At 43.2% G+C, this 24,266-nt stretch overlaps 1 protein-coding gene across 1 annotated transcript in view; it reads left to right on the top strand.

The window, feature by feature from the left end:
- GPR149 (G protein-coupled receptor 149) overlaps positions 1-24,266 on the top strand; it is a 43,985-nt gene that overhangs the window by 4,403 nt on the left and 15,316 nt on the right. Inside the window, exons 2-3 of the mRNA XM_048506848.1 lie at positions 1,480-1,672; positions 8,399-8,853. Of these exons, the coding sequence (XP_048362805.1) occupies positions 1,480-1,672; positions 8,399-8,853 (648 nt within the window). The remainder of the gene's footprint in view (positions 1-1,479; positions 1,673-8,398; positions 8,854-24,266) is intronic.

Raw genomic sequence — 24,266 nt, 5'->3', positions numbered from 1 at the left:
CTTTATTCACCTTTTGGGGAGACCGGCCACTGATTGCCCCCCCATAACATCAGTGGACCCTACCGTCCCCCCCTCTTAGGGGGTTCAGTCACGAGACGCCATCTGTTGAGTATTGTACTACTGTGCTGTATAATTAGTACGCTGCGTTTTAAGGGGCTTAGTTTTAAAATGTGCAGAGTCATAATTTATTTGTCTGATTTTATTTGTCCTGTGCATGTATATTCTATGTTCACCGCCCTGAGCCCTTCGGGGGAGGGTGGTATATAAGCGTAATAAATAATGACGATGATGATGACGATGACGATAATAATAATAATAATAATAATAATAATAATAATAATAATAATAATAATAATAATAATAATAATAATAATAATAATTCTATCTCACCCTCTTCCAACAAATTGGGGCAGCTTGCAACAGAATATGAACTGTTAAAAAGAGAACACAGTTAAACATTCTATTATCTAAAACCCAGAGGCACCCAAATATGCAAAAATGGGGAGGCCAATAAAGGGGAAAGGCAAGAAATAGCTGAACCTCTGGTTAACCAAGAAGGAAAAAGGAAAAGGGGAAAGGGGAAAGGGGATGGGAAACAAGCTAGATGAAAACCACTAATGTCCTCAACCACCGACCAGATGGAACATCTTACAGGACCTGAAAAATTGCATCATATCCCTCAGGGCTTGGATCTCACTTGACAGGGATTCCATTGGCAGGGGCCACAGCCAAAAAGACTCTGGTCAAGGACAGCCAGACACTCTTTGGGTCAAGGACCACCAGTGGGTAGTTTCCTGCAGAGTGAAGCACACTTTATAGGGAGAAAGATCTTTACTTGGAAAGATGCTGCCATTTGGAGTAAATAATATTAACCTTGATAGACCAATGTCCTGATTTTGTAAAAGGCAGCTTCATGAAGCTCTACAGAACCAGTGAGAAGAATCTGAGTCTTCCTCACTACCAAATACAAAAAATCCCCCATTGAGTTATGAGACCTAGTAATTGGTGTCTCTTGCATGTTGTTTGCGCTCAATTAATATAATATTCATGGTGATTTCTGAAGAAAATCATAATACAAATTTAATCATCCACACATGCCAAAATTGGCTGCCCCTTCCCCAACCCACTGTTGTAGAAACAGCCAAAACCCATGCATAGCTATTCCAGTATTCCATTTAATACAGTTGGCTTAGACTAGACTAGAGTAAGTCTACATAAGATTGCACTATAAGCTAGGTAGGGCACTGTCCCGCCAAAGGACTAATGTATTTCAACCCGATTTCAAGTATAAGTGTCCTTCTTTCCCAGTGAAATCAATGAGACTTAAAGTTTTTGCTAGCCTTAGTTTTTACAATGACAAAATTCAGAACGGGTGAAAATTAGGCAAACAAACTGTTGTAGCTGCAGGTTTGCCCATTTTCAGCAAGATGTATTCCTACCAGAGTGCATTTAATGCCTTTACATTTCTTTGTCTTTCAGATACAAATGGTTGTTCAACACACAGTGGCATTTCAAAGCTTTTCCTTTGAGATATTCAGTTTCTTGCTAACTTTGCTTGCTGTCACTGTCACCCCAGTGTTTGTTTTGTCAGAATATTGGAGCCACCTGCCTTGCGGCTGTATCATTAACTGCAGGAGGAATGTCTACACCATCTCCTCACAAGAAGGCAAGCGTAAGTACAGAAGAACAGTAGGAACCGTGTTATTGTTATTCTGCCTGCCCATGAAACCACACACTCTTCCTAAGCAGCTTGTTTAGCATACTGCCAAGCTAAACATATCTATTTTACAGTTTATTTCAGTCAGAGCTGGTTGGCATGATATTTTTGTCCTACTTTCTCCTCTTATACAAGCTGTACAATGTGAAAGTCCAGAAATGAGCGATTTTCATGCACACCAAATTTCTTGGCCTCTCAGACACAATTGGGAGCTGTGGTGATATCAGATGCTGAAATCTGGAAGTTCACTAGTCCAACCCAGCTCGTGATCCATCAAGCCAAAGGCATCATCCTCCGTAGCCATGTATGGTGGCTCACTGGAGATATGATGGACCTCCTGTGTTCTTGCCTGACTGGACCTGTAAGGGTGGAAGTCAAATCCTTGGCAAGCCACAATGCCTAGTTAGTAGTTGTGTTTGATAACTAGTTGGTAGTTGTGTTAGTTAGACTATCTCAGATAGTCACATACCATGTAAGGTTCCATTCAGAGGCCAAGTGAGACAGATCCCCTCTGATAACCATGAGAGAACTCATGGAGGAGGAACAGAAAAAATTAGAAAGTAATGCAAATTTGGTGCTCGGGTATGTCTTTGTGAAGGAACAGGCATTTATTTATATTGTCTTTTTATATCCTGCTCTTTCCCAAGAGGTTTGAAGGGAGATACATTTCTCCTGCATTTTATCTTCAAAAAAGAACACTTGTGACCCCTACACTAAGAAGTCAATGGTAGCATACTATACCACAATAAATGTGTTAATCTTTAAGGTGTGACAAGTTTGTCGAAGGCTTTCACGGCCGGAATCACTTGGGTGCTGTGTGGTTTCCGGGCTGTATGGCCGTGTTCTGTATGATCCTCTGAAGATGCCAGCCACAGATGCAGGCGAAACGTCAGGAGAGAATGCTGCTAGAACACGGCCATACAGCCCGGAAACTACACAGCACCCATGTGACAAGTTTGTTTTTGCTGCAACTGGAAAAAACACAATCACATCTCTTAGATATGCCACCTGCGTAGAAATAGGTTATACTGGGGGACAGTGGCTTAAATCCTATACATTTGTTCCAGGAATGCATCTCTCTGGGTACTCAGGAGGCAGTGCTCTGCTGTGGGGTGTCTTCTTCTTCCACTAGGTGTCATTGAAAAGCATTGGACTAGTGGAAGTGGAAGTGGCCAATGCTACAGGATTCTGGTGAGGGACAGCCTCTTCAAAGCCCATAGGGAAGCATGCTCAGAGTAAAGTTATAGGATCCAAGCCAGTGAATGGCCCACGACCACAAAGAGCTTCATGGCCAGTCAGGTATCTGAAGCTGGTCTTCCTCAGTTCCAGTCTGACACTCTACTACCACTGTCTCAAGACAGGTACATTTATTTGTTTGTTTAAAATGTTTTATGCTGCTTTTCATGGCATACTGGTTAAAAGCAGTGGACTCTAATCTGGAGAACTGGGTTTGATTACCTACTCCTTCACATGAGCAGCAGACTCTAATCTGGTGAACTGAATTTGTTTCCTTGCTCCTTCACATGAAGCCAGCTGGGTGACCTTGGGCTAGTCACAGGAGCAACAGCGGCATAGTGGTTAAGAGCAGGTGTACTCTAATCTGGAGGAACAGGGTTTGATTCCCCGCTCTGCTGCTTGAGCAGTGGAGGCTTGTCTGGGAAATTCAGATTAGCCTGTGCACTCTGAGCTCTCTCAGCCCCACCTGCCTCACAGGGTGTTTGTTGTGAGGGGGGAAGGGAAAGGAATTTGTAAGGAGAGAAAGGGGGGATATAAATCCAACTCTTCTTCTCATAATTCTTTCATCCCCACCTACCTCACAAGATGTCTGTTGCGGAGGAGAGCAAGGAAAGGAGGTTATAAGCTGCTTTGAGACTCCTTAAAGGAGAGAAAGTCAGGGTATAAATCCAAACTCTTCTTCTTCTCTACCCAATAAGGGTTCATGAGTTGGCAAACATAAAAGCATTAAAACATGTGCAGCAAATAACTGGCAGAATGTTTCACAACTAAAGCGTGTCAAAGGGAAGTACTACTAGACCGTGGGCTCTGCGTCTAAGTATTTATGACCTGCGTAGGTTTTCATTTCCCTGCTTCTGAACAAGCGAGATCCTTGTGAATGACCCCACTAAGTTCAGTGAGGCTTATTCCTTCATGAATAGCATATAGCCTGAGGCTCTGATAGAAAATGCTAGGAGGTCAGAACTTTTTCTGTTTGTTTAGAATCACTTTTTCATTCTTAACAAGCATCAGCTAGGATCAATGATTGTTACTCCTACCAGAGCACCTTTCCAGAATCATCAGGGAAAGTTTTTTTTTCCTGGATCTTTCAGACCCCGTTCTCCAAGACAGCATATTTTGTGTGTCAAGAACCAAGTTGTTTCAGATACTGCATGGCTCCGGCTTTGATTCAATATTTACCCAGTGAAATATGTAGCAGATGGTGAGGCAACAATTATACAATCATTTAAACCTGAACTCAGCTCCTTTGTTATGTTGATGCTAAAGACTGTTCTACTTTCTTTACCAACAGAATGTTTACTGAGTTCACAGTTCCATGCAGAATTTAATAGCTAACTTAAACAGAGTCATGCATCCCACACTAATGCTTTGGAAAAGCAGCATGGCCCTTTTGTAAAAACACTGGTTTTTCTTCTGCAGATTTGTTGGAAATGACAGGCTAGTATTTTTATCATTTTAGTCCACTGTATTCCAAAGAATGGTTAACAGTTTGGTTCAGAGATCTGCACATGCATGGAGTGTTCATGTGCTACAATGTGCTGTTTACACTTAATGGTTGAACTGGTGGCTAGTGTTATCAGTTGTCAGGGTGTCAGTCACTTGATCGGATTGGACAAGGAGCTGGAATCTAGGATGCCATTTCATCTTCCCTTTGATGAAGGAGGAGGGGACTACATGGTGGACAAACCCAAAGCTTACATGGCTAATCATCTGTTCAGTAATGTTTGTGGTTTCCAGTCCTAAGATGGAAATGAAATGTGTAGCCTGGGATCAAACCCTGCAACTTCTTGTGGCTCAGTGGCTCAGCATCTGCTTGGCATAGAGAATGTCCCAGGTTCAATACCCGTCATCTCCACTTAAAAGTAGTAGGTAGCAGGTTTAAAGTCTGTATAATCTACTGTGGCTGGCCATGGTCCTCCAGGGGTTTAGGCTTAAAGTCCTCTACCTAAACCCCTGGAGGACCATGGCCAGCCACAGTAGATTATACAGACTTTAAGGAAAAGATGGTGTGATTCCGTATAAGGCAGCTTCATGTATATCGCCATGTAAGCTACTTCTTTCGGGGCCTACTTAATTCTTGTGCCAAAACGTTCTTCTGCATGGCCATTTCCAGGATCAAGGCAAAAGAAAAATGAGACCGAATCAAAACTCAACAGACCTTAACACCTGTTTCACTTGAAGTTAGCTACTACTGTTAGCTACTAAAGTTAGCTACTACTAGCTGAAAAACCCAGTCAACACAATGATCACAATTTGCATGCATAGGGTTGGATACAACCAGTTTTGCTACTAGTGATAAACAACAACAACAACAACAAACTTTGATGACAATCACTGGACACATGGACAAAAGCCACTTGGGACAGGGGACAGTAATAAGGAGGAAAATTAGGCATGACTGAGTTAAAAAGCTGGTCCTTAGTCTGGGATGCAGAGCTAGTTAAGATGGTGATCTGGGAAACACCCTTTTTGAATCTCAATGTTACTGTGTACCCAGTGGGTGGCCTTGGGTGGTGCCCATTGTCTCAGCTTCCATTCCAACTACAATATGAGATCACCCCATGTTGCATTCAGTGCAAACTCCTTGTCCTTACTTTAAAGTTGTCCCAATCTCACCCCATCTGCTTTTTCTGTTTTTCCTCAAATAGCTCTGAGTTTGTGACTTTGCTCCTTCAAGTCTACCACTTTCAACTATCAAGAGACTTCTTGTGCACTTAAACCACTTCCCTTGTTTCCCCTTAAGCCTTGAATTCCCTCTGATGATGTTTAAATGGTTTTCCTTCTCTTTTCTTTAAAATTATTCACAAACATGCCATGTGCTATTGACCTCCCAGAAGCTGCCCAGCTCTGTGCAATTGCATTTGTCCACATTCATCTTTCACTACCCTTGACTGCATTTCCTTTCTTCCTGTGTCTGAAATTTCAGATTGTGAAGAAGGTAAACAAGACTCTTGTTTTTCAGTTCCTTGGATAGACTTTTGGTTAGTTTCAAAGGTGACAAACTGTATCCATGATGTTTTGCCTTCTTACTGACAATCCGTGAGCGCCTGTGATTGTAGGAACAGTCTTGTATGTACCACAAGAGCTAATATACATCATTATGTTCAATTAAAAAAAACCCTGATACAATATTGGTATTTGTTATACCACAATGCATAGCTCTGGACCTCAAGCAGGCAGGTGGAATACATCCTGCAGCACACAAGCTATGCAAACAGCCCCAATACTCTTAGATCTAGTCAGGTGGTTCTCAACCTGGGGGTCGGGACCCCTTTGGAGGTTGAACGGCCCTTTCATAGGGGTCGCCTAAGGCTCTCTGCATGAGTGTTCTCCATATGTAAAATGGATAAATATTAGGGTTGGGGGTCACCACATGAGGAACTGTATTAAAGGGTTGTGGGATTAGAAAGGTTGAGAACTACTGATCTAGTCAAAAATCTCCACTGACGAAAATATTTCCATGAGTGGAGCAAGACTTCTCCACTGCAGTCTTTCAGCTGCAGCCTGAAGTGCCCCTTAAATAATGCTTCTGGGGGACAGAGAACTCTGGGGAACAATATGAGATGGCTTGTTGAAAATTCCCTTCCTCCCTGCACACACAGAATTGTTTGATGTGACAATCTAATTATTAGAGCAGCCAACCAGCCAACAGAGCAAATCCTTCTGTCTCTTGGGGGGCTGTAGGGGTGGATGGATTTCACAGAGGCTGCACAAAGAAAACCTCTAGCAAGTTGCAGCCTTGTGTTTTCCCAAAGGCTTTCAGAGAAAGGTTTCGCAAGGTAAAGAAGAAAAGGCACCTCTCTTTGGAGCTGAAGCCAACAGGAAGTAGCCCCCTAAGTCAAGGTGCTTTAAGACTCTAAAGCCACTGTGGTGTAGTGGTTAAGAGCAGGTGGATTCTAATCTGGAGAACCAGATGTGTTTCCACACTCCTATGTTGTTGCTGGGTGACCTTTGGAACTCTCTCAGCCCCACCTATCTCACAAGGTGTCTGTTGTGGGAGAGGAAGGGAAAGGAGCTTGTAAACGACCTTGAGTCTTTTTACAGGAGAGAAAGGTGAGATATAAATCCAAACTACTCTTCTTCTTCTAAAGGAATTGAGTGAGCGAGGCCTGGCACAGTATAAAATGAAATATCCCAACAGAATCAAAAAGTTGTCATCAACTGAAAAACATTTAAAACAAGCATGAAACACTGAATGTTTTAGAATGTTTTAGATCACACACAAATCAGTTTGAAGACTGAGGTTTCAGCTTTGCAGAGTGAAACCTAGGAATAGAAATACTTAGCAAGAATACATGTATTGCTTTGAAAAGTCAGCATAATTTGGCTGCCTTGACATTTACCATTTTTCTGTGTCAGTCCAGAAGTATAGCAGCTGAGCTTCTACCTGTATAAGTGAGCTTCTTCATACACTTACTAACTTCACAAGCGAAACCCAACTCCTGAAAATAGCCAGCAATTATAAACACTTCACAAACTCAAACTATTTGAACAGCAGTAGCTACCTATTTTTGCATCCACCTTGACTGATAAGGGTTAGCACTTAATATTTTCCATTTCACAATTTCTTTTTCCCCCCAAGGATAAGTTCTAACCCAATTCTTCTGTCTCTTATTAAAAGGTCAAAGAACATTGTTTGCATTGTGAACACCACAGCGTTTCATGTGCTGTGTTCTCTAGAAAATAGAAGTTAAAAATGTGACATCTGGAAAATCTCAGTGGTGTTTGTGCAAACTGCCATTTAAATCCTAGCCTTCCTTGGTAAATAAGGACACATATGCTTGGTGAACACAGACACCCTTTTCAGTTGTTCAGAGGAAAAACAATGAATGTTCAAGGAATGGAAATGGGGTTAGGGCAGCAAGCTGTGTCGTGAAATGATGAGCATTCATTGAAATACCTTATAGAGCCTAAATAGGTAGACATTAATGAATAATTGGTAGCCCTCTTTCTTTAGGATTCCTGACCATAGAAGAAGCTCTACATGAACACATCTATATGTAGGGCATCTATATTGTTATTTCAGTGAATGTGCCTATGTCAGGGTTGGAATCTGCTGCTGTGATCACTCTCTTCTTTCATTAATTATTCTCCTTTATGAAGTTTGAAAGGGCTTAAGACAGCTATCCTGAAACGTGATGGAACTGATTTGAATGCATGTTGATTGCATTGTAGAGCACTTGCTTTTAGAACAAAAAATACATGTTCAAACCATCCCAACCCCATCTTAAAATGTCTGTTTGTCTTCACCCTTAGGGCACATATTTCATCCAGATTTTGTTTAATCTTTTGGAACCTTGTTGCTCTATGTGCTATGACAAAGTGCATTGGGCTTGCTCCATTTGTCCATATTTTAGGGCATCTGTTTTTATACCAATGTTTGTAATTTGCATTCTTTTAAGATTCTGGCTTTGTCCAACGCAATTGTGTCTTTTACTTCTTTAGCCAAAAGAAGAGGTTTTGAATTCAATCTGTCATTTCAGCAAGGTTATGGAATCTATAAGATATCACATGACATCTACCATAGTGATGATGGCAACTCTGTATCGTATCACAGCTTGCTGAACTATGATTGTGAGAATGCGAAAGAAACTCAAAAGGAGAACAACACTATTGAGTTCAGCACCATTTCTCTGGAGGACAGCTCCATTCTTAAAGACTCTGCAAAGCGCAACAGAACAGTTGGTACTGACACAAAACAAGACCTTGGCAAGGATAAAGTTACAGATCACCTGCTTGCTGTCAAAACAGGAACACATAAAAGAGAAGACATCAGGAATATGGAAAAGGGTCCTTTCTTTGAAGGTCCGGAAAGAAGGCTTTCTCATGAGGAATGTCGAAAACCTGAGCTCTCAGACTGGGAATGGTGCAGGAGTAAATCTGAAAGGACTCCTCGACAGGTAGCGTTTTGTCATTGTTTCATTTTGGAATATTTTAAAATCAGCTTATAGCTACAGTACTAGTGAATATCTTAAAGTCCTGCTGCTTTGTTTGCACCTGATTTATAAATCATCCATGTAAAATCTTGAAACAGTCCAATTTTTTTCCTGATGCTTAGATTGATATGAAATGCAGCAATCCTCTTATATGTAGCCTATCTCAGTTAAAGCAGCGGTTCTCAACCTGGGGGTCGTGACCCCTTTGGGGTCAAATGACCCTTTCACAGGGGTCACCTAAGACTCTGTGCACCAGTGTTCTCCATCTGTAAAATGGATAAATGTTAGGGTTGGAGGTCACCACAATATGAGGAACTGTATTAAAGGGTCGTAGCATTAGGAAGGTTGAGAACCACTGGGTTAAAGGAAATAGGAATACACCTCCTTAATTTGAAGTGTGTTGGCTAAACTGGCATTTCAGCTTAAGGAAATGTATTCCTATTTATTTTACTGACAATCAGTAATGTCCACTTATTCGGTCAACCTGTATGGTAGCTCTACAGAGTTTCCCTAGTAGCCTGTCCTAGCAATTGAGAGTAAGTTAGTTCAGAGAGCCTCCACTCTATCCACTGACAGTATTCTTAAAATGGCTGCAATTAGCTCCAGAACCTTAGAGAAATGGGGAAAGTGACCACATGACTTGGGGAATTGCTATTAATAACATAAATCATAATTCAGCATTTTCCCCTATTTCCTGAACTTGAGCTTCCTGAACTCTAATTCTTTTTTCCTATGGGATCTGTAGAGAAGAAGACACTTTCATCTATAGTTTCAGAGTCCACTTGATAGGGAAGTTGGTTGGGTCTCCTAAAGAGATAGTGGAGTTCTCCTTCTTCTTTGTAATGCAGCACAATTTACTTGAAAATTGCTCGATTCACTCCGGGAAGCATTGTATTTGGACATACATAGTACCACTGGAGTCTCTTTCCTTGCAGCTGAGGGTCATCATTATCAATACCTTATCTGGTTTCAAATAGCAACAGCTTACTTTCCCATTTTCTACTTGTGATATTTCTTTGTGAGTGTGCTCATCCTTCTAACGGGTTCAAGGACTTATTACTATTTAATAGTATTATGGAATCTATTTATATCCTGTGCTGCTTTAAAAAAGCTGCAAAAACCAGTTTCCAACATTTGTGTCTCAGTTGAAAATGTTGAAATGGTCTAATACTACCCTAGGTAAGCTCAGTTTGCTTAATTACCTAATAATGTTTTTGTTTACAGTGCTCTTTTATTTGTTTTGCAAGATGACACTATGTGCAATCATGTTTTGGCTGGCTCTGAGGCATTTGGCTCATTTTGTTCGAGCTTAATACCTCCTGGTACTACATTTAAGGTAGAAAGGAGATAATCTTTCTGTTTGCTGTCTGAAGGGGAAGTACTCTTACTGATCTAGCAGTAATTTTCAACTAATGGAAGACATTTCTGTCAATGGAATGGGAATTTCCTGCTTCACCACTCCTGCTATGATACACTGATGAAACCAGATCTGTTAGCTTGGATCCTGTGTGAAATCTCTGCTAACAGAAGCAATTTCTTTCAGTGGACTGATACTTCATTCTGCCCCTCATACACACACAGCTGTAGCCCAAAATGTTAGAGATGACAAGGAACCATCCTTCCCCCAGAAACTGTGAGAGTTTGGGGAGTTGGTGGTCTGCAGCAGGAGAAAGGAATTGGCAAGGGCAAGAATTCCCTATCCTTCCAGTTTGTAATAACCTCCTCATTCTGTTCTCATAAACTTTCCGGTGTGATAAACTCAGTGATTTCATTGATACTCTGCTGTGAAAAATTAATGATTAAAAATTGACCAAATGCATTCTAAAAATTGACACTGGACTCAACAGCTTCCCCCACAAAAAAGGAAAATGCCAAAGCAAACACCTGTCGACAAATCTGTCGACAAATATTATTTGTGTTCCCCTGTCCAAATGTTAATTTATGAAAGGACATGCCAGGGGAGGCATTAAAAAAGCAGGAAAGCTTTTTATGCATGCTGTTTTCACCTCTGATAACAGAGCCTATTCTGTCTTCTTGCTACAATCTGAAATTTCACACACCTCCATTCACTGGTCATCTACTTACCCCATGGCTTTGTAGAGTTGACAACCTCCTAGCTTTCAAACTGACCTCCAGGCAACCGAGATCAGGTCAGCTGGAGAAAATGGCTGCTTTTGAAAGCTGACCGGATAGCATTATTCTGCACTGTGTCCCTCCCCCTCTTCACAAACCCCACCCTTTTCAGGCACCACCCCTAAAATATTCAGGTATTTCTGGACCCTAAGCTGGCAACCCTACGGCCTCAGTAATACATTCCTTCCAAACATTCATTTCCCAGCAGACGTCTCAAGTTAATTTTCCCTTTTCTCCCTCCAAAGAAAGATGGATTCCATTTTTTTCTCCATTTTAAATTGCCCTTACAATCTGTTTGAACAGCAGGTTGCTAACAGATTTTTTTGTGCCACTTCAGACACAACTGTTTTCGCTCCAGGCTGGATTTTTAAAAAACCTTTTCAGACAAAGCTGTGTCTGTCCCGTTGGCATCCTAGGGCTCAGCTGTTTTTTTTATGAAAACTGCTCTCTACTGTTCCCAGTTTTTCCTTTGGCTTCTGAGTAGCTGCAGTGTGTTGTTTAAAATGGCTGCAACACTTCCGAAAGGACAGCTTCTCTCTCCCCCCACACACACCATTTTCCACAGATTTTTTTGGGGGGGGGGTGGGGGATAGGGGACTTTTTAACAGTCTGAGGTTTAGGATATAGCGCAAATCTCAGAATTTTTTTTAAGCTGAAAAAGAATGCACCACAGAAAAAAGTGGGTAAGTGGTGCTGTTTAAAATGGCCAGAGTGCTTTAGAGATAGCTCGTGGATGGATTGAAATGATGACCTGAATGAAATGCCTCTCTTTGCATCACTCTATTTAGAAATGGGCCAACAATGGACAATATCTAGTTTAGAATGGTAATCTGAATGTGGCCTTAGTTTATGTTACCACCAGCTATGTCTCTTGTGCCCTTATCCAAAATGCCTCCCACCTGGGGAATAGGTTCCTTCACTACCTATCCCTGCTCCTCCATTAATCAGATGAGCTTGTACACCTCTTCAGTTATCCTGCAGTGTTCTGAGGAGCAAACCTGGGCTGAACCCCTCCCCCCATTTCTGTGTAGGTATTGGCCTGGAGCTTGAACAAACTGCCCACACCAGTTCTAAGGTTGCCAACACCACTTCAGCAAATGCTAGGAGATTGGGGTGCCAGGGGTGTGTGTGCAGTGCCTGGGTTGGCTGAGTTTGGGGAGGATATGATGTTACTTCCAGGCGATGTTCTAGGCTGTGTCTCCATAGTTTACCATAGAAACTCAGGGAAATTCTTGGATCATCACTATATGGAATCCATATTCCCCCCCACCCTTGAGGGTAGGAAACTGGAAATGAGGATGGGTAAAATACCTTATTAGTCAATGCATGCTGTTAACTGGTTTAATTTAGGAATGTCCAGTATATTTTAAATAGTGTCGGATTAGAGAGAGGAAAGATGCAGGAAGGTAACATTTGGTGCACCATCTGAAGATGCTAGAATTACCAACTTTTGAACCGGTCCCTCTAACTATCCCTTTAGTAGTAATTTCATCGGCAGCTGTCATCAGGTGATGTTATTTGCCTTCCTGCCATGAAAAGCTTCAACTGCTCATTTCTTCATGTTCAACCAGTATTAAAAGGAGAAGACATTTTTTTTCTGGGGCAGTTGACAGTCTTACAAGAGAATGATTTTTCCTGTCCTTCTATGGCCATCTTCCCTAAAATCTCAAGGATGGTTGCTGCAGTTGCAGAGGCATAGTGCCAATGGGGCAGGGTGGGGCACGATGCCCTGGGTGGAGCGGCAGTGGATGTATGGCCAGGCCGTAGAGGGGGCATGGTAGGGGCGTTCCGGGGCGGGCGGTGTCTCAGCAGGGGCACAGCACGTGTATGTGCCCTGGGCGGAGTTTCCCCTCGCTCTGCTTCTGTGCAGTTGCTGTTACCAACCTCATAGAGCCTGACTCTTCCAGAAATTTAGTATGAGTTCTAGGGGGCAGCCAGCTCAGGCATTAGCAAACTGGAGGTTTGGGGGGAGTGCCTGTAGAAGGAAAATCTGGGCAGAAATTTCACCTGGAATCTGTAGTATATCATTGAGTCTATCCTCAAAGCTGCCCTCTTATCCAATGGGAAACTGATCTCTGTAATCTGGAGATCATTTACAATACCAGAAGCACTCCAGGCCCCACCTGGAAATTGGCATCATTACTTCTATTGCATTTCCCCCCTCATGTATCTGTCACATCCTTGGCCCTCTGACATATGGAAAGGCCATGGTAGTTTGATTATGTACAAATAGCTCCTGATGGAGAGTCCTTATTAGTGAAAAAAATTGGTTCTTTTTTTACCTCAAGACTAATTCTTATACTGAATGTTGTCTTGACGATGCCTGAGAACTAAATAAGGAATATTATGCAGTATTATGATTGTGTAACATGGTCTGTGCTGAAAAGCTTTTATAATTTTCTTTAATGGGCAGTGTTAACCCTTATGCTGCTCTAAGGACTATCACTTAAAAATTACAGTAATATTGAAAACCTATTCTTAAGCTCAGGCCAGTAGATGAGTTCTATTTTTTTTACAACTTTCAGCATATAACTGCTTCTCTAAAGTACTGCTGAGACCCCACTACCCCTTCATTTTGCATTGTCCAACCTCACTGATGCCTTCACAATTTTTTAAACCCATAGATTTTGGAAAACTAACAGTGGAATCTAAAGCAGAATTATGTCCTTCAAAGTCTATTATCTTTAATGGGATTAGGAAGTTTATACCTCTGTTTAGGACTGCACTGGAAAAAGCAAAAAAAATTAGAAAGATATTGTATATGCTGTTTTCCACATTATTTAATTAACGGATGTTCTGGTTCTTCATTTTATTCATCCTGAACCTCAAGATAAAGATCAGTTGCGGTGTTAATAAGAAAGGCTCCTGACCTTTATCTTAATCACTCAGGACAGAATTGAATGACTAATTAGTTCAGTTACACTCCATGTAAAAATGACTTTTAACCAGTGAGTCAGCTTCCTACACCTCAACAAGTTTGTGGCAGTTAAGGAAGATAACGATAATTAATATTTATGTAGCTCGTTCCAAGTATTCATAATCTCAAGTGTAATCCATACAATGGCCAAGTATCTAATTCACAAATCTACTTAGATCCATTTTTATTTTTAAAAGGGCTAAAGTAAAGTAGGTTTCTGTTTGTGGCTGAGAGATGTTTTGAGCCAGAGACTTCTTGCTTCCAGGCACATGAGGCTGCTTTACGCTGAGTCAGCATTTGTTTGTTTGTGTATAAAATGTCTCCTGTTATTCCATGAAAAAAATGGCTTCACAGTTGAGCATAGAAAGTGCAATAAAGAAACACCAAGTAACAGATATATACAAAATACTGCTTCTAGATCCTATGCCAATGAGTAAACATATCCGAGGCGGTGCTAATAGTCAAAATCACTGAGAAATATTGTATATGTGTTATCCAAGGTATGCGGACAAAGCATTAGCCACAATTCCCTGGTCTGCCTCAGTGGAATGTTATTAATTTGCATATAACATTCCACTAAGGAAGATACAGTTGAAAACTGTGGGTATTTGGGTATTTACCATGGAGAGCATTTTGGGCTGCTTTTTCGCAATACTGCTTCTCTTGAGTGAAAGTGATCCAGAGAGTCGCACACTGTTGGGGACTATAAGAACATGAAGCGTTCTTGCATTTGATTGTGTTCTCTGGGGTTTTACAGGATGTATTCAAGTTTGGTAGTGTGTGGAACTGTGGATTATGCTTTATTCATCTACCTTGGATGTTTTTCGCAATACTACTTCTCTTCAGTTACAGCCATCTGGAGAGTTGCCACAGAAATCCATACTGTAGGTGACTATACGCACATGGAGCGTTCTTGCGTTTGGTTGTGTGCTCTGGGGCTTTACTGGAAGCATTCAAATTTGGCAGTGTGTGGAACTGTGGATGATGCTTTGTTCACTTACCTTGGATAATATATATATACTTTTCTTCATGATTTTTGACTATTAAGATGTATACATCAGCTGCCATTGATGTGTTTACTCATTGTCATAGGATCTAGAAGCAGTATTTTGTATATATTTGTTACTTGGTCCTTTTCTGCACAGCCAGAGGCAGAGGCTTCCCACCGGCTTAAATGAAGCCGATGGAGCATCGAGACCGTTTGCACAGGGGCAGTCCAGATATCGACGCTGCCCACAGGGGCAGACACTTACCTTTGCTTCCTGTGCAGCTCCAGATGGCTGGAAAGACACGCCCACACTGCCCTCCCACCCCCTGGGGGGTCACACCAGAGGGGGCAAAAGCAGCGCCCTCACGCCAGTGCGGTTCGCACTGCGCCAGCTGGAAGATGGCACTTTTGGAAAAACTCACTCCCTTCGCAAGTTTCAAAAGCACCATTTTCTCACCGTTTTGGGGGCCAGCACACGGCACTGCTGCAATGCAGCAGTGCCAGCTGTGTGAACAGTGCCCCAGGGACGGTATTTTTTCCATCCCTAGGGCACTGTTTTTTGGCCATGCAGCTGTGTGAACAGTGCCCCAGGGACGGTATTTTTTCCATCCCTAGGGCACATGTTTTTTGGCCATTTTTTCCATCCCTAGGGCACTGTTTTTTGGTGTTTCCTACAGACCAAGAGGAGAAGCCTTTATGGCAGGTGGGGAGCAACAATAACTATTTTCAAATGGATTCTTCTGAAGCACTACCTGCTTCAGTGAGGTTGAAAGTCAGAACTGATTATTTGCTTTGGAGAACAGGTGTTTTGGGGAAGAAGCAAGTGGGCACCAAAAAATATACTGGTGGCAGTGGCATAGCACCAAGGGGACTGGCAATAGCTTTCCAGTGTGTCATTTCTTGAAGTAAAATAGCAAATATATGCAATAGGCCCCATAATTTTAGTGCAAGCATATTTCAACAACAGTATCATGGGATGAGACTCTTTATCATCTGAAACATTTATACACATCTTCAGCTATTAGGGAAATGTTGTGGTCCTACATGCACAGAATAAATTTAGAACTTCAGATTTTTCATCTATCCTCCATGTGGTGTCAAATTTTTTTTGAGCAATGACCTTGCTGAAAAGAAGATCTTGTGAAGGCTCAGGCAGGAAATATTAAATGAACCAATCATCTCTAATCGCATTAAAAATCCACCATGACAGAATGTAACAACATTCATTCCAACTAAAACACATTGAGATCACCCCAGTTAGCTAGCAGTTTTCACCAGGTGCCTGTCCTTCAGCCCTGGTGGGGAAAACACTGCATTATTTTTTTTTGGAAAAACAGTCCAAGACAAAGGGTCAACTCTCTTCAAATGGCTTGGCCAAAAAGCTGTTTTTAAGAAGCAATAAAATATCCTCAAGCTCTCAAATCTATTCTTATCCCTGATCACTCACGTTTGCTCTGTCTCTCCACTTCCCATACATTAAAATGACATAATAGATGTGGCCGGCTCCAGAGAAGTAGGCACAATAGCCTCAACAAACAGTGCCTCCTGGTCTACCTCCTCTGGAGTATGTCCACTCACTATCCCACACCTCCCACTTCCTCTGCTCCTATTACCTCTTCCTCTCACTGCCCAGGAGCAAAACCAGCGAGTGTGCCTCCTTTTCTTGTTCACTCAGGTGCCCCTAAAGGCAGTTCAACAACCTACACATGCCCAGTTACTGGCATCTTGAAAGACACTTAGGAAATGAGAAAAGGTATTGGAGAAAACTGCCATTCCCATCCCAGTGGGAAAATATGCAGCCTGTGAGTGACCATCTCTTATTTTGCCTTGCCTCATTGTATAGCTGATGGTGGGGGCACAAATGGAGCATTTGACTTCATTCCCCTCAACCCCTCACTGACAGCACTGCCTGTTATGTGTCAGGGTTTGCAAGCAACATGGTTGCCTATGCCAGCAGGCACAGACCAACAGGCAAGAGAGAGTGAAATACTTATATAAAACAGCACTGTTCACCACACCCCTGATTTACTTTAATGATATTGCACATTTAGCCTACAGGCTTTGAGCAATGTCACAGCCGATGCAACAAAATATAATTTACATAACAGCCAGCTATGATGTTTAGAGGTCTTTTGAATTTAATTGAGAGAGCAAAAAAATTGGCTACAGTGAAAGTGACTCCTGAATCTACTCCTGCCGAGAGTTTCTTAAGCTTATCTGATGTTGACAACCTCTCAGTATTGCAGAAAGAGGAGCAATCCACAAATCCCTATTAATGTTAAAGGTCCACTAAGAAATATTTTAAGATTTCCATCTCTCCAGAAGCGCAGTCATAAAGTCTATCAGACTTTGAGGTCCTTTGCATTCGACCTTGCATTACTTGAGAAGTGATAGAGTTTAATCTGGCAAGCACAAATGCTTTCCCGGGTAAATAGACAAACCATTGGTCTATCAAGATCAATATTGGCCACTCTGAGATATATAGATATAAGTGTGTGTGTAAAATAGTGTCAAGTCACCTCCACCATATGACGACCCTATGAATTAATGTACTCTAAAATACCCTGTCATTCACTGGCTTGCTCAGGTCCTGCAGACTGTGAGACGTGGCTTTGTTTATAGAGTAAATCCATCTTGTGCTGAGTTTCCCCCTTTCTTGTTGCTTTCAACTCATCCTCCCATCATTGCCTTTTCCAGTGATTCTTGTCATTATGTGAACAAAGTATGGCAGCCACAGTCATTTTAGCTTTCAGAGACAGTTCAGGCTTGATTTGATTTCGATTTCCACTTATTTGTTTTGTTTTTGACAGTCCATAGTATCCATAACACTCTTTTTTCCACCACCAGCTTTCTTTAATGTCCAACTTTCACATCCATGCATAGCTGCTCTGAGTCTGGCTTTTCCAGGAAAGGTATGGGGTAGAAATCAAATAAATAATGGGGAATACTGTGGAATGAATCAACTTGATCTTAGTTGCTAGCAGAGCATCCTCACATTTCAGAATCTGCTGTAGCTCCTTTGTTTGTTTGTTTGTTTGTTTATTACTCTTTTATACCACCCTCCCCCAAAGGGCTCAGGGCTATAACTGCCCAAAGGGCTCAGGGCTATAACTGCCCAAATAACAAAGGGCTATAACTGCCCAACTAATCCAATGACATTTGCTCTGGTTTTCAGACCCAAAACATTTTTTTCTGGCTGAGCTGCACTCTGTGGCTGCGCTCCTTTTCCATTTCCCCGCACCATTTTTAATCTGTTTCCAGTTTTAGCGTGGATTGGGCCGAGTGATTCAGCAAATGGGTGCCAAACATATTCAAGAAAAGGGGGAGGGGAAACATGGCATATCATAGACAGTGTAAGAACTTCCTGCGTAAAAAGGCTGATTCTGAGCTGATTTTCACTAATACTGTTATCTTTTTCAATTAATCTCTTTTACAGCCAGGCATATTCAGCTTCCAACCAGAGCACACGATGCACAGCATAATTCCTGCTTTTGGTGCATCTGCACACAGCATTTCCTCCATCAAAGTAACAGCTTATGGGGGGCTCTTAATAGAAACAGTAACGCTGCTTGACATAGTCCAATTATTAGGATTTAGCACCATTGGAGGGACACGCTAGAACTGCTTGCTTTAACTACTAGCAGAAGGCAGGGGGTTTGGCTTGTCCTCTGTGCTTGGCATCTTCAAAGACAAATGATTTGCCTTCATCTTCTGTAAAGTGGGAAGGGCTACCATGGCATTTGGAGCAGACAGCCAAAGAGCAAGAGGTTGTCCTGCCTGCTTGACAGAGTGGAGGCTAAAGTGTTTACTTTAGAGAAAGATAGACACCAGGCCAGCAGTGCAATCATACATAGATTTATACCCTTTGAAGTCAATTGAAATCAATGGGATTTGGGAGGCCAGGTCTCCTGCTATAGTGGGAGACTTCCTAACCAGGCCCTTAGTTCCCCACTGCCATTTAACAGGCAGGTGGATTAAAGGGGGTTTCTAGGAGTCATGATGACACACAATGTCACTTACAGCAAAAAAGTTCCTTCATTTTGTCGGAATGACACTCTAGGATTTATCCCAAAGCTGTACGGAATGATGCTGCATTGACACAAGGAGATTATCCATACCCCCAAACTCTCCTAATGGCTTGCCAGACAGCACTGACAATGCTAACAGGCATAGAAGGGTGTAACTCTGTTTAGGAATGTAGGTGAGAGAAAGCTAGATCTATGAGAAAGGACCTATCTCGTTCACTGAAAGGACCTATCTTGTTCATCTGGGGGAACCTGACTTTGCGTGCCTGTTCACATGTATACTTTTCAAAGTGAAGAATTCAGGCAAGGGGAAGCAAACTTTCTCCAGGAATGCCAACTCCTTGGAGATCTCCCAGAATTACAGTTCACCTCCAGACTACAGAGATCAGCTTCCCTGGAGGAAATGGCAACTTTGGAAGTTGGACTCTGTAGCATTACATCCAGTCTGCCCTCTCCACAAACCCCGCCCTCCACAGGCTCCATCCCCAAAATCTTCAGGAAGTTGACAACCCGGAGTTAACACATTTATTGTCTGTCCCTCCCACATTTTTAAAGCGTTTTGTCCGTCCAGTTTCACTGCAGGTGAGAACTTCTGCAAAGGGAAAATGTTTTCCTATCTGCTTGAAGTTGTGTAGGGGAATTCCTTGGGTAATTGTGTGGTGGGGTTTTTTCCCTCCCTCAGCCATTAACACCAAAGTCAGTTAAATACAGCAGTGGCTCCTCATGATGCTATTAAGGCATCCAAGCAAAACGAATGAAGCCAGACAGACCCTGTCTGTGTCCAGCCTCACACTCCTACATCAAACCAATGTGTATGTATGGTCAGCCTTTTTTTTTTACCATGGAGATGTAATTTATCACTTCCTAGCCAGATTTCTTCCTGCTTTCCACTTCCTTGCCATCTTTGCTTTAGCTTTTACTCTGTCATTTCCAAATGGTTCCTCTGGGCACTGCTGCCATGCCCCCATGCTCTGCCAGTTGTGAAGTTCAAAGCTTATGTCTGAGAGGTCCTTTCGCTTCCCGACTGTCAAGATTCTAACACTGGTAAGTTTTTTTTGAGCAAACTGGGTGAAGAAGCGAAAAATCTGATGTGTCTCAATAGCAGAACACGCTGCTGGACCCTTGGGCAGAATATTGCTAGTCCTCGTTTCATTACTCTTGTATATTCCGGAGTCTGGACCATTTCTCTTATTGACAATTCTTAACAGTTTTCTGTTTTCACTTTCGGGTAAACATTTATTAGTAATATACATTCCTCAGGGCAGCAAGTGGCTTAACCTTTAAGAAATGCACAGAAATTCTGTTTTAAATGCTGAAATCCACAGATACTAGAAGAAAACTGATGGGGTAATTCTTCATGTAGCAATTTTCAATGCAACACACACACACACACACACACACACACACACACACACACACACACACACAATACAGGATTACCTGCTAAGCAACCTTTGCTTGTCTAATCTGCATATGGCAGTCCATAACTGAATTAATAATAATACTGTCGGGGCTCGGCCATGTCCCCAGCGCCCGGACTCAGAACAGCAGCCCCAGCACCCGGACTCAGCACAGCAGGCAGGGCAAGAGCTGGCAAAGGGAGAGACAGCAGGATAACAGCCAGCAGAGTGAGAGTTGGCAGGGAGGGGCCTCTCACAGCTGAACTGGCTGTGAGAGAGAGAGTGATGAGCTGCAGCTGGGCCAAGGAGGTGAGACTGAAGAGAACAAGATAAAAGGGAAATAGGCCTCTGGAGCTGCCACAGCAGCAGGGACTGGGGAGTGCGTTGGCAGGGGAAGGGAGTGGTGAAGAAGGAACAGGGAGAGAAGGATAGAGAGGCCAGGAGCTCAGAAGGGGCTGCTGCCCAGCGCTGTGGGGGAACAGGCTGGGGAACCCCGGGCTTTGCACCGGCTGCACACCCACCCCACCCCTGTGAAGCATAACAGGGTGGGGCAAGGAAGCCGGAGAAGGGAAGAAACAATCAGTGGGCTCTCTTCTGTGAGGCAACAGAACGAGTGAGAGAGAGAGGGGTCAGGCAAGCCAGTAGCTCTGACAAACAGCACCGGGACCCCAGGCCAGGGTACGGGAGGAGGGTGTAAGGCGTGTCCTAACACAAGGCGCCCTGTGGGCAAGACTGTCCCTGGCCAAGCTAATGTAACATCATCTGAGGAGTCCAACCCCCAGGTCAGGGAAGGTGGGTCGGTACAGCCACCTGGGGGGCCAGGGCAACTAAGGGAAACACCACAAATACTTAATGTTCAATAGCACTTCTGAAATAGCCAAAACATTTCACATACGTTATCCTGTAGTCCTTAACAACCCACGAGAAGTAGTTCAGATAGTGTTGGCTCCAGCAGAAAGTTTCCTCTGATGCCAAGGTACATGTTGAGATTGCCAGCTCTGACTTAGGAGCCTCCTGGAGATTTGTAGGGAATGCCTGAAGAGGAAGGGGTCTGAAATGTGGAGCAACAACAATAGGGATGTAATATTGTACATTCTGCCTCCATTTCCTTCAAGGGAACTGGTCACTGTAGTCTGCAGATCAGTTGTAATTCCAATGCTCATGGAGGAGATTCTAATCCCAAAAATAAGGTCTTCCTTGTCAATGTCTTTTTACAAAGTTATACCCTTTCCTTCTGAAAGTTCTAACTGTAGCCAGTAGTGCTTTGGTGGAAGAGAGAGAGTAGTGTTCTTCCAGCATAAAAAATAGTCCCTTGGTGTTTGGGGCGGGGGAGAGTTAGAGGGGACTTGGAAATGCTAGTGCTGGGCCTAGCTTTGTGTTTGAGGCAGGGGGAGGATTGGAGGGAGAAGATGGTGACAGATGAATTCACAATTCCACTTAGAGCTTTCGGTGGGAAAGGGTAGAGTTTTCTCTTTGAATTCTCAGGATTATTGACACTCTCTGTCTTAATTTTGAAAGTCCTGATGGCTGAAGGGTATCAGATATTATTTCTCTGCAAAACCTATAAGGAAGCAAGGCAAGATAAAACAGAGCGTGAGACTTGAAGTGTACATTTGAATGCTAGAGAAAACAGAGTGTAAAACTTGAGGTGTACATAGCTACAGGTGCAAGTGTAAGCCACAGAACACTATGATTTACCAAAACCAAAACTTAAGCAGCTATCTGAGCAGACGGTTGCAAGAACAGATTCTAGTGCAAAGGGGGAAGAGAATCTTTCCTCAAGTACAAGTACAGCTCAGGGGCTATGAGATGGGCTTTTGCCAGGCAACGGGAATAGCAGATGCATAGGAATCAGCAGTTCTTTGAAGCCAATTCCCACAAGCACTTGATTTGCCACAAGCACTGACTGCTTCTAACACAGGAAAGTCCTGAGAATTAGATCTGTAGTGCATGAAGGGACATGAGGTCACTCCTCTTCCTTATTCCCAAACCTGGAACCTCATGTCATGGCTGAAAAATAACAGAAAACAGCTAGGTATTACCATTTCAATAGGTTTTCTTAAAATAAAAAAAAATCACCTTCTTTAAATCAGTTTTTAGGCTTTCAGTGTATCATCTCCAGATGTAGAACATGGTTATTCCAGTCAGGTAGGCCTGGTACACACAGACACAGATACAGACACACAGGCAGTGGTGGGATTAAAATAATTTAACAACTGGTTGTTTGCAAACAACATTTTAACAACTGGTTCTACCAAAGTGGTGCGAACCTGCTGAATCCCACCACTGCACACAGGCACCATTGATTACCAACTTCCAGGGGGTGGTTGGAGATCTCCTGGGATTACACCTGATCTCCATGCAACAGAGATCAGTTCAGCTGGAGAAAATGACTGCTTTGGAAGGTAGACTCTGTGGCATTAAACCCCATTGAAGTCCCTCCCCTCCCCTCCCCTCCCCTCCCTAGACCTTTCCCTCACCAAATATTACCCAGTTTGGCGCTTATAACCCTACTCCAGTGATGGTGAACCTTTTAGATACCGAGTGCCTGGGTGGAGCAAGGGGAAACTGCACCTGGGGCATGTGTGCGCCCCGTGCCCCTGTCCTGCCCCTGTCCTGCCCTGGAATGCCCCAAAACTCTGCCGCCACACCCCCGAATGCCCTTGCCACATCCCCACAAGAGCGCATGCCCAGTACATCGTGCACCCCTCACCCCCTTGGCGTTATGCCACTGTCGATTGCCCAAGCTGGGGCCACGGCACGCGTGCCCAAAAAGAGGGCTCTGAGTGCCACCTCTGGCACGTGTGCCATAGGTTCGCCACCACTGCCCTACTCCCACCCCCTGTTCTGAGTGATGCAGTTTCCTCAAGCATGTGATGAAGTAACATGTCTAGCATACTGAAAGTTTCCTGACTGAAAAAGCCAGGAAAGCAGGCACCTAGCTTGAAATGGGGACTGAAATTCCCATATCCAGTTTTACAACTGGCTGCCTGTCCTTCAGTCAAGAATCTAAAGATATATCATGTTGATGAAGTATAGGCATGATATTTTATTATTTATTTATTTAATTGAATTTGTAAACCGCCCTCCCCTGGAGGGCTCAGGGTGGTGTCCAACAATCGTATACAACATTTCAAACAATCATATATGACATTTAAATTAAAACAGTCAATCCCCACTAAAAGGAACCATACATATATAATTTCCATACTTTCAGACGGCATTGAAATACTCCCTCACCACCTCCCTTGCGCCCACGGGAGGCCAGATGTTTATTAATTTTCGATGTTATCCCTGCTGGCCAAATGCCTGGCGGAATAGGTCCATTTTACAGGCCCTGCAGAAACTCTGTATGTCTCACAGGGCCCTGATCTCACCTGGAAGCCTGTTCCACCAGGTAGGGCCCAGGGCTGTAAAAGCCCTGGCCCTTGTAGAGGCCAGCCGGATCGCTTTGGGGCCAGGGATCACCAGGAGGTCCGCCTCCAAGGAGTGGAGGGGCCTAACAGGGCAATATAGGGAGAGACGGTCCCGTAGATATGCTGGTCCAAGGCCGCAAATGGCTTTAATGGTCAAAACCAAAACTTTAAACATGACCCAGTACTCAGTCGGCAGCCAGTGTAGTTGATACAGGACCGGTGTGATCCGGTCCCTGATAGATGTTCCTGAAAGGAGCCTGGCTGCCGCATTTTGCACAAGTTTCAGTTTCCGGGTCATGGCTAAAGGTAAGCCCCCGTAGAGCGAGTTACAGTAGTCCAACCTAGAGGTGACCGTGGCATGGATCACAGTAGCCAGATCAGAGTGGGAGAGATAAGGGGCCAGTTGCTGAGCCTGCTGCGGATGATAAAAAGCCGTCTTGGCCGTCTGGTGACCTGGGCTACCAATATTTCTAGGAATCAATACTCCAAGACAAGTAA

This window comes from Sphaerodactylus townsendi, linkage group LG08, assembly GCF_021028975.2.
Source record: "Sphaerodactylus townsendi isolate TG3544 linkage group LG08, MPM_Stown_v2.3, whole genome shotgun sequence".
In the NCBI taxonomy this organism is placed as follows: domain Eukaryota; kingdom Metazoa; phylum Chordata; class Lepidosauria; order Squamata; family Sphaerodactylidae; genus Sphaerodactylus; species Sphaerodactylus townsendi.
The sequence above is the reverse complement of the archived record's forward strand: the minus strand, read 5'-3'. Positions and strand labels throughout refer to the sequence as shown.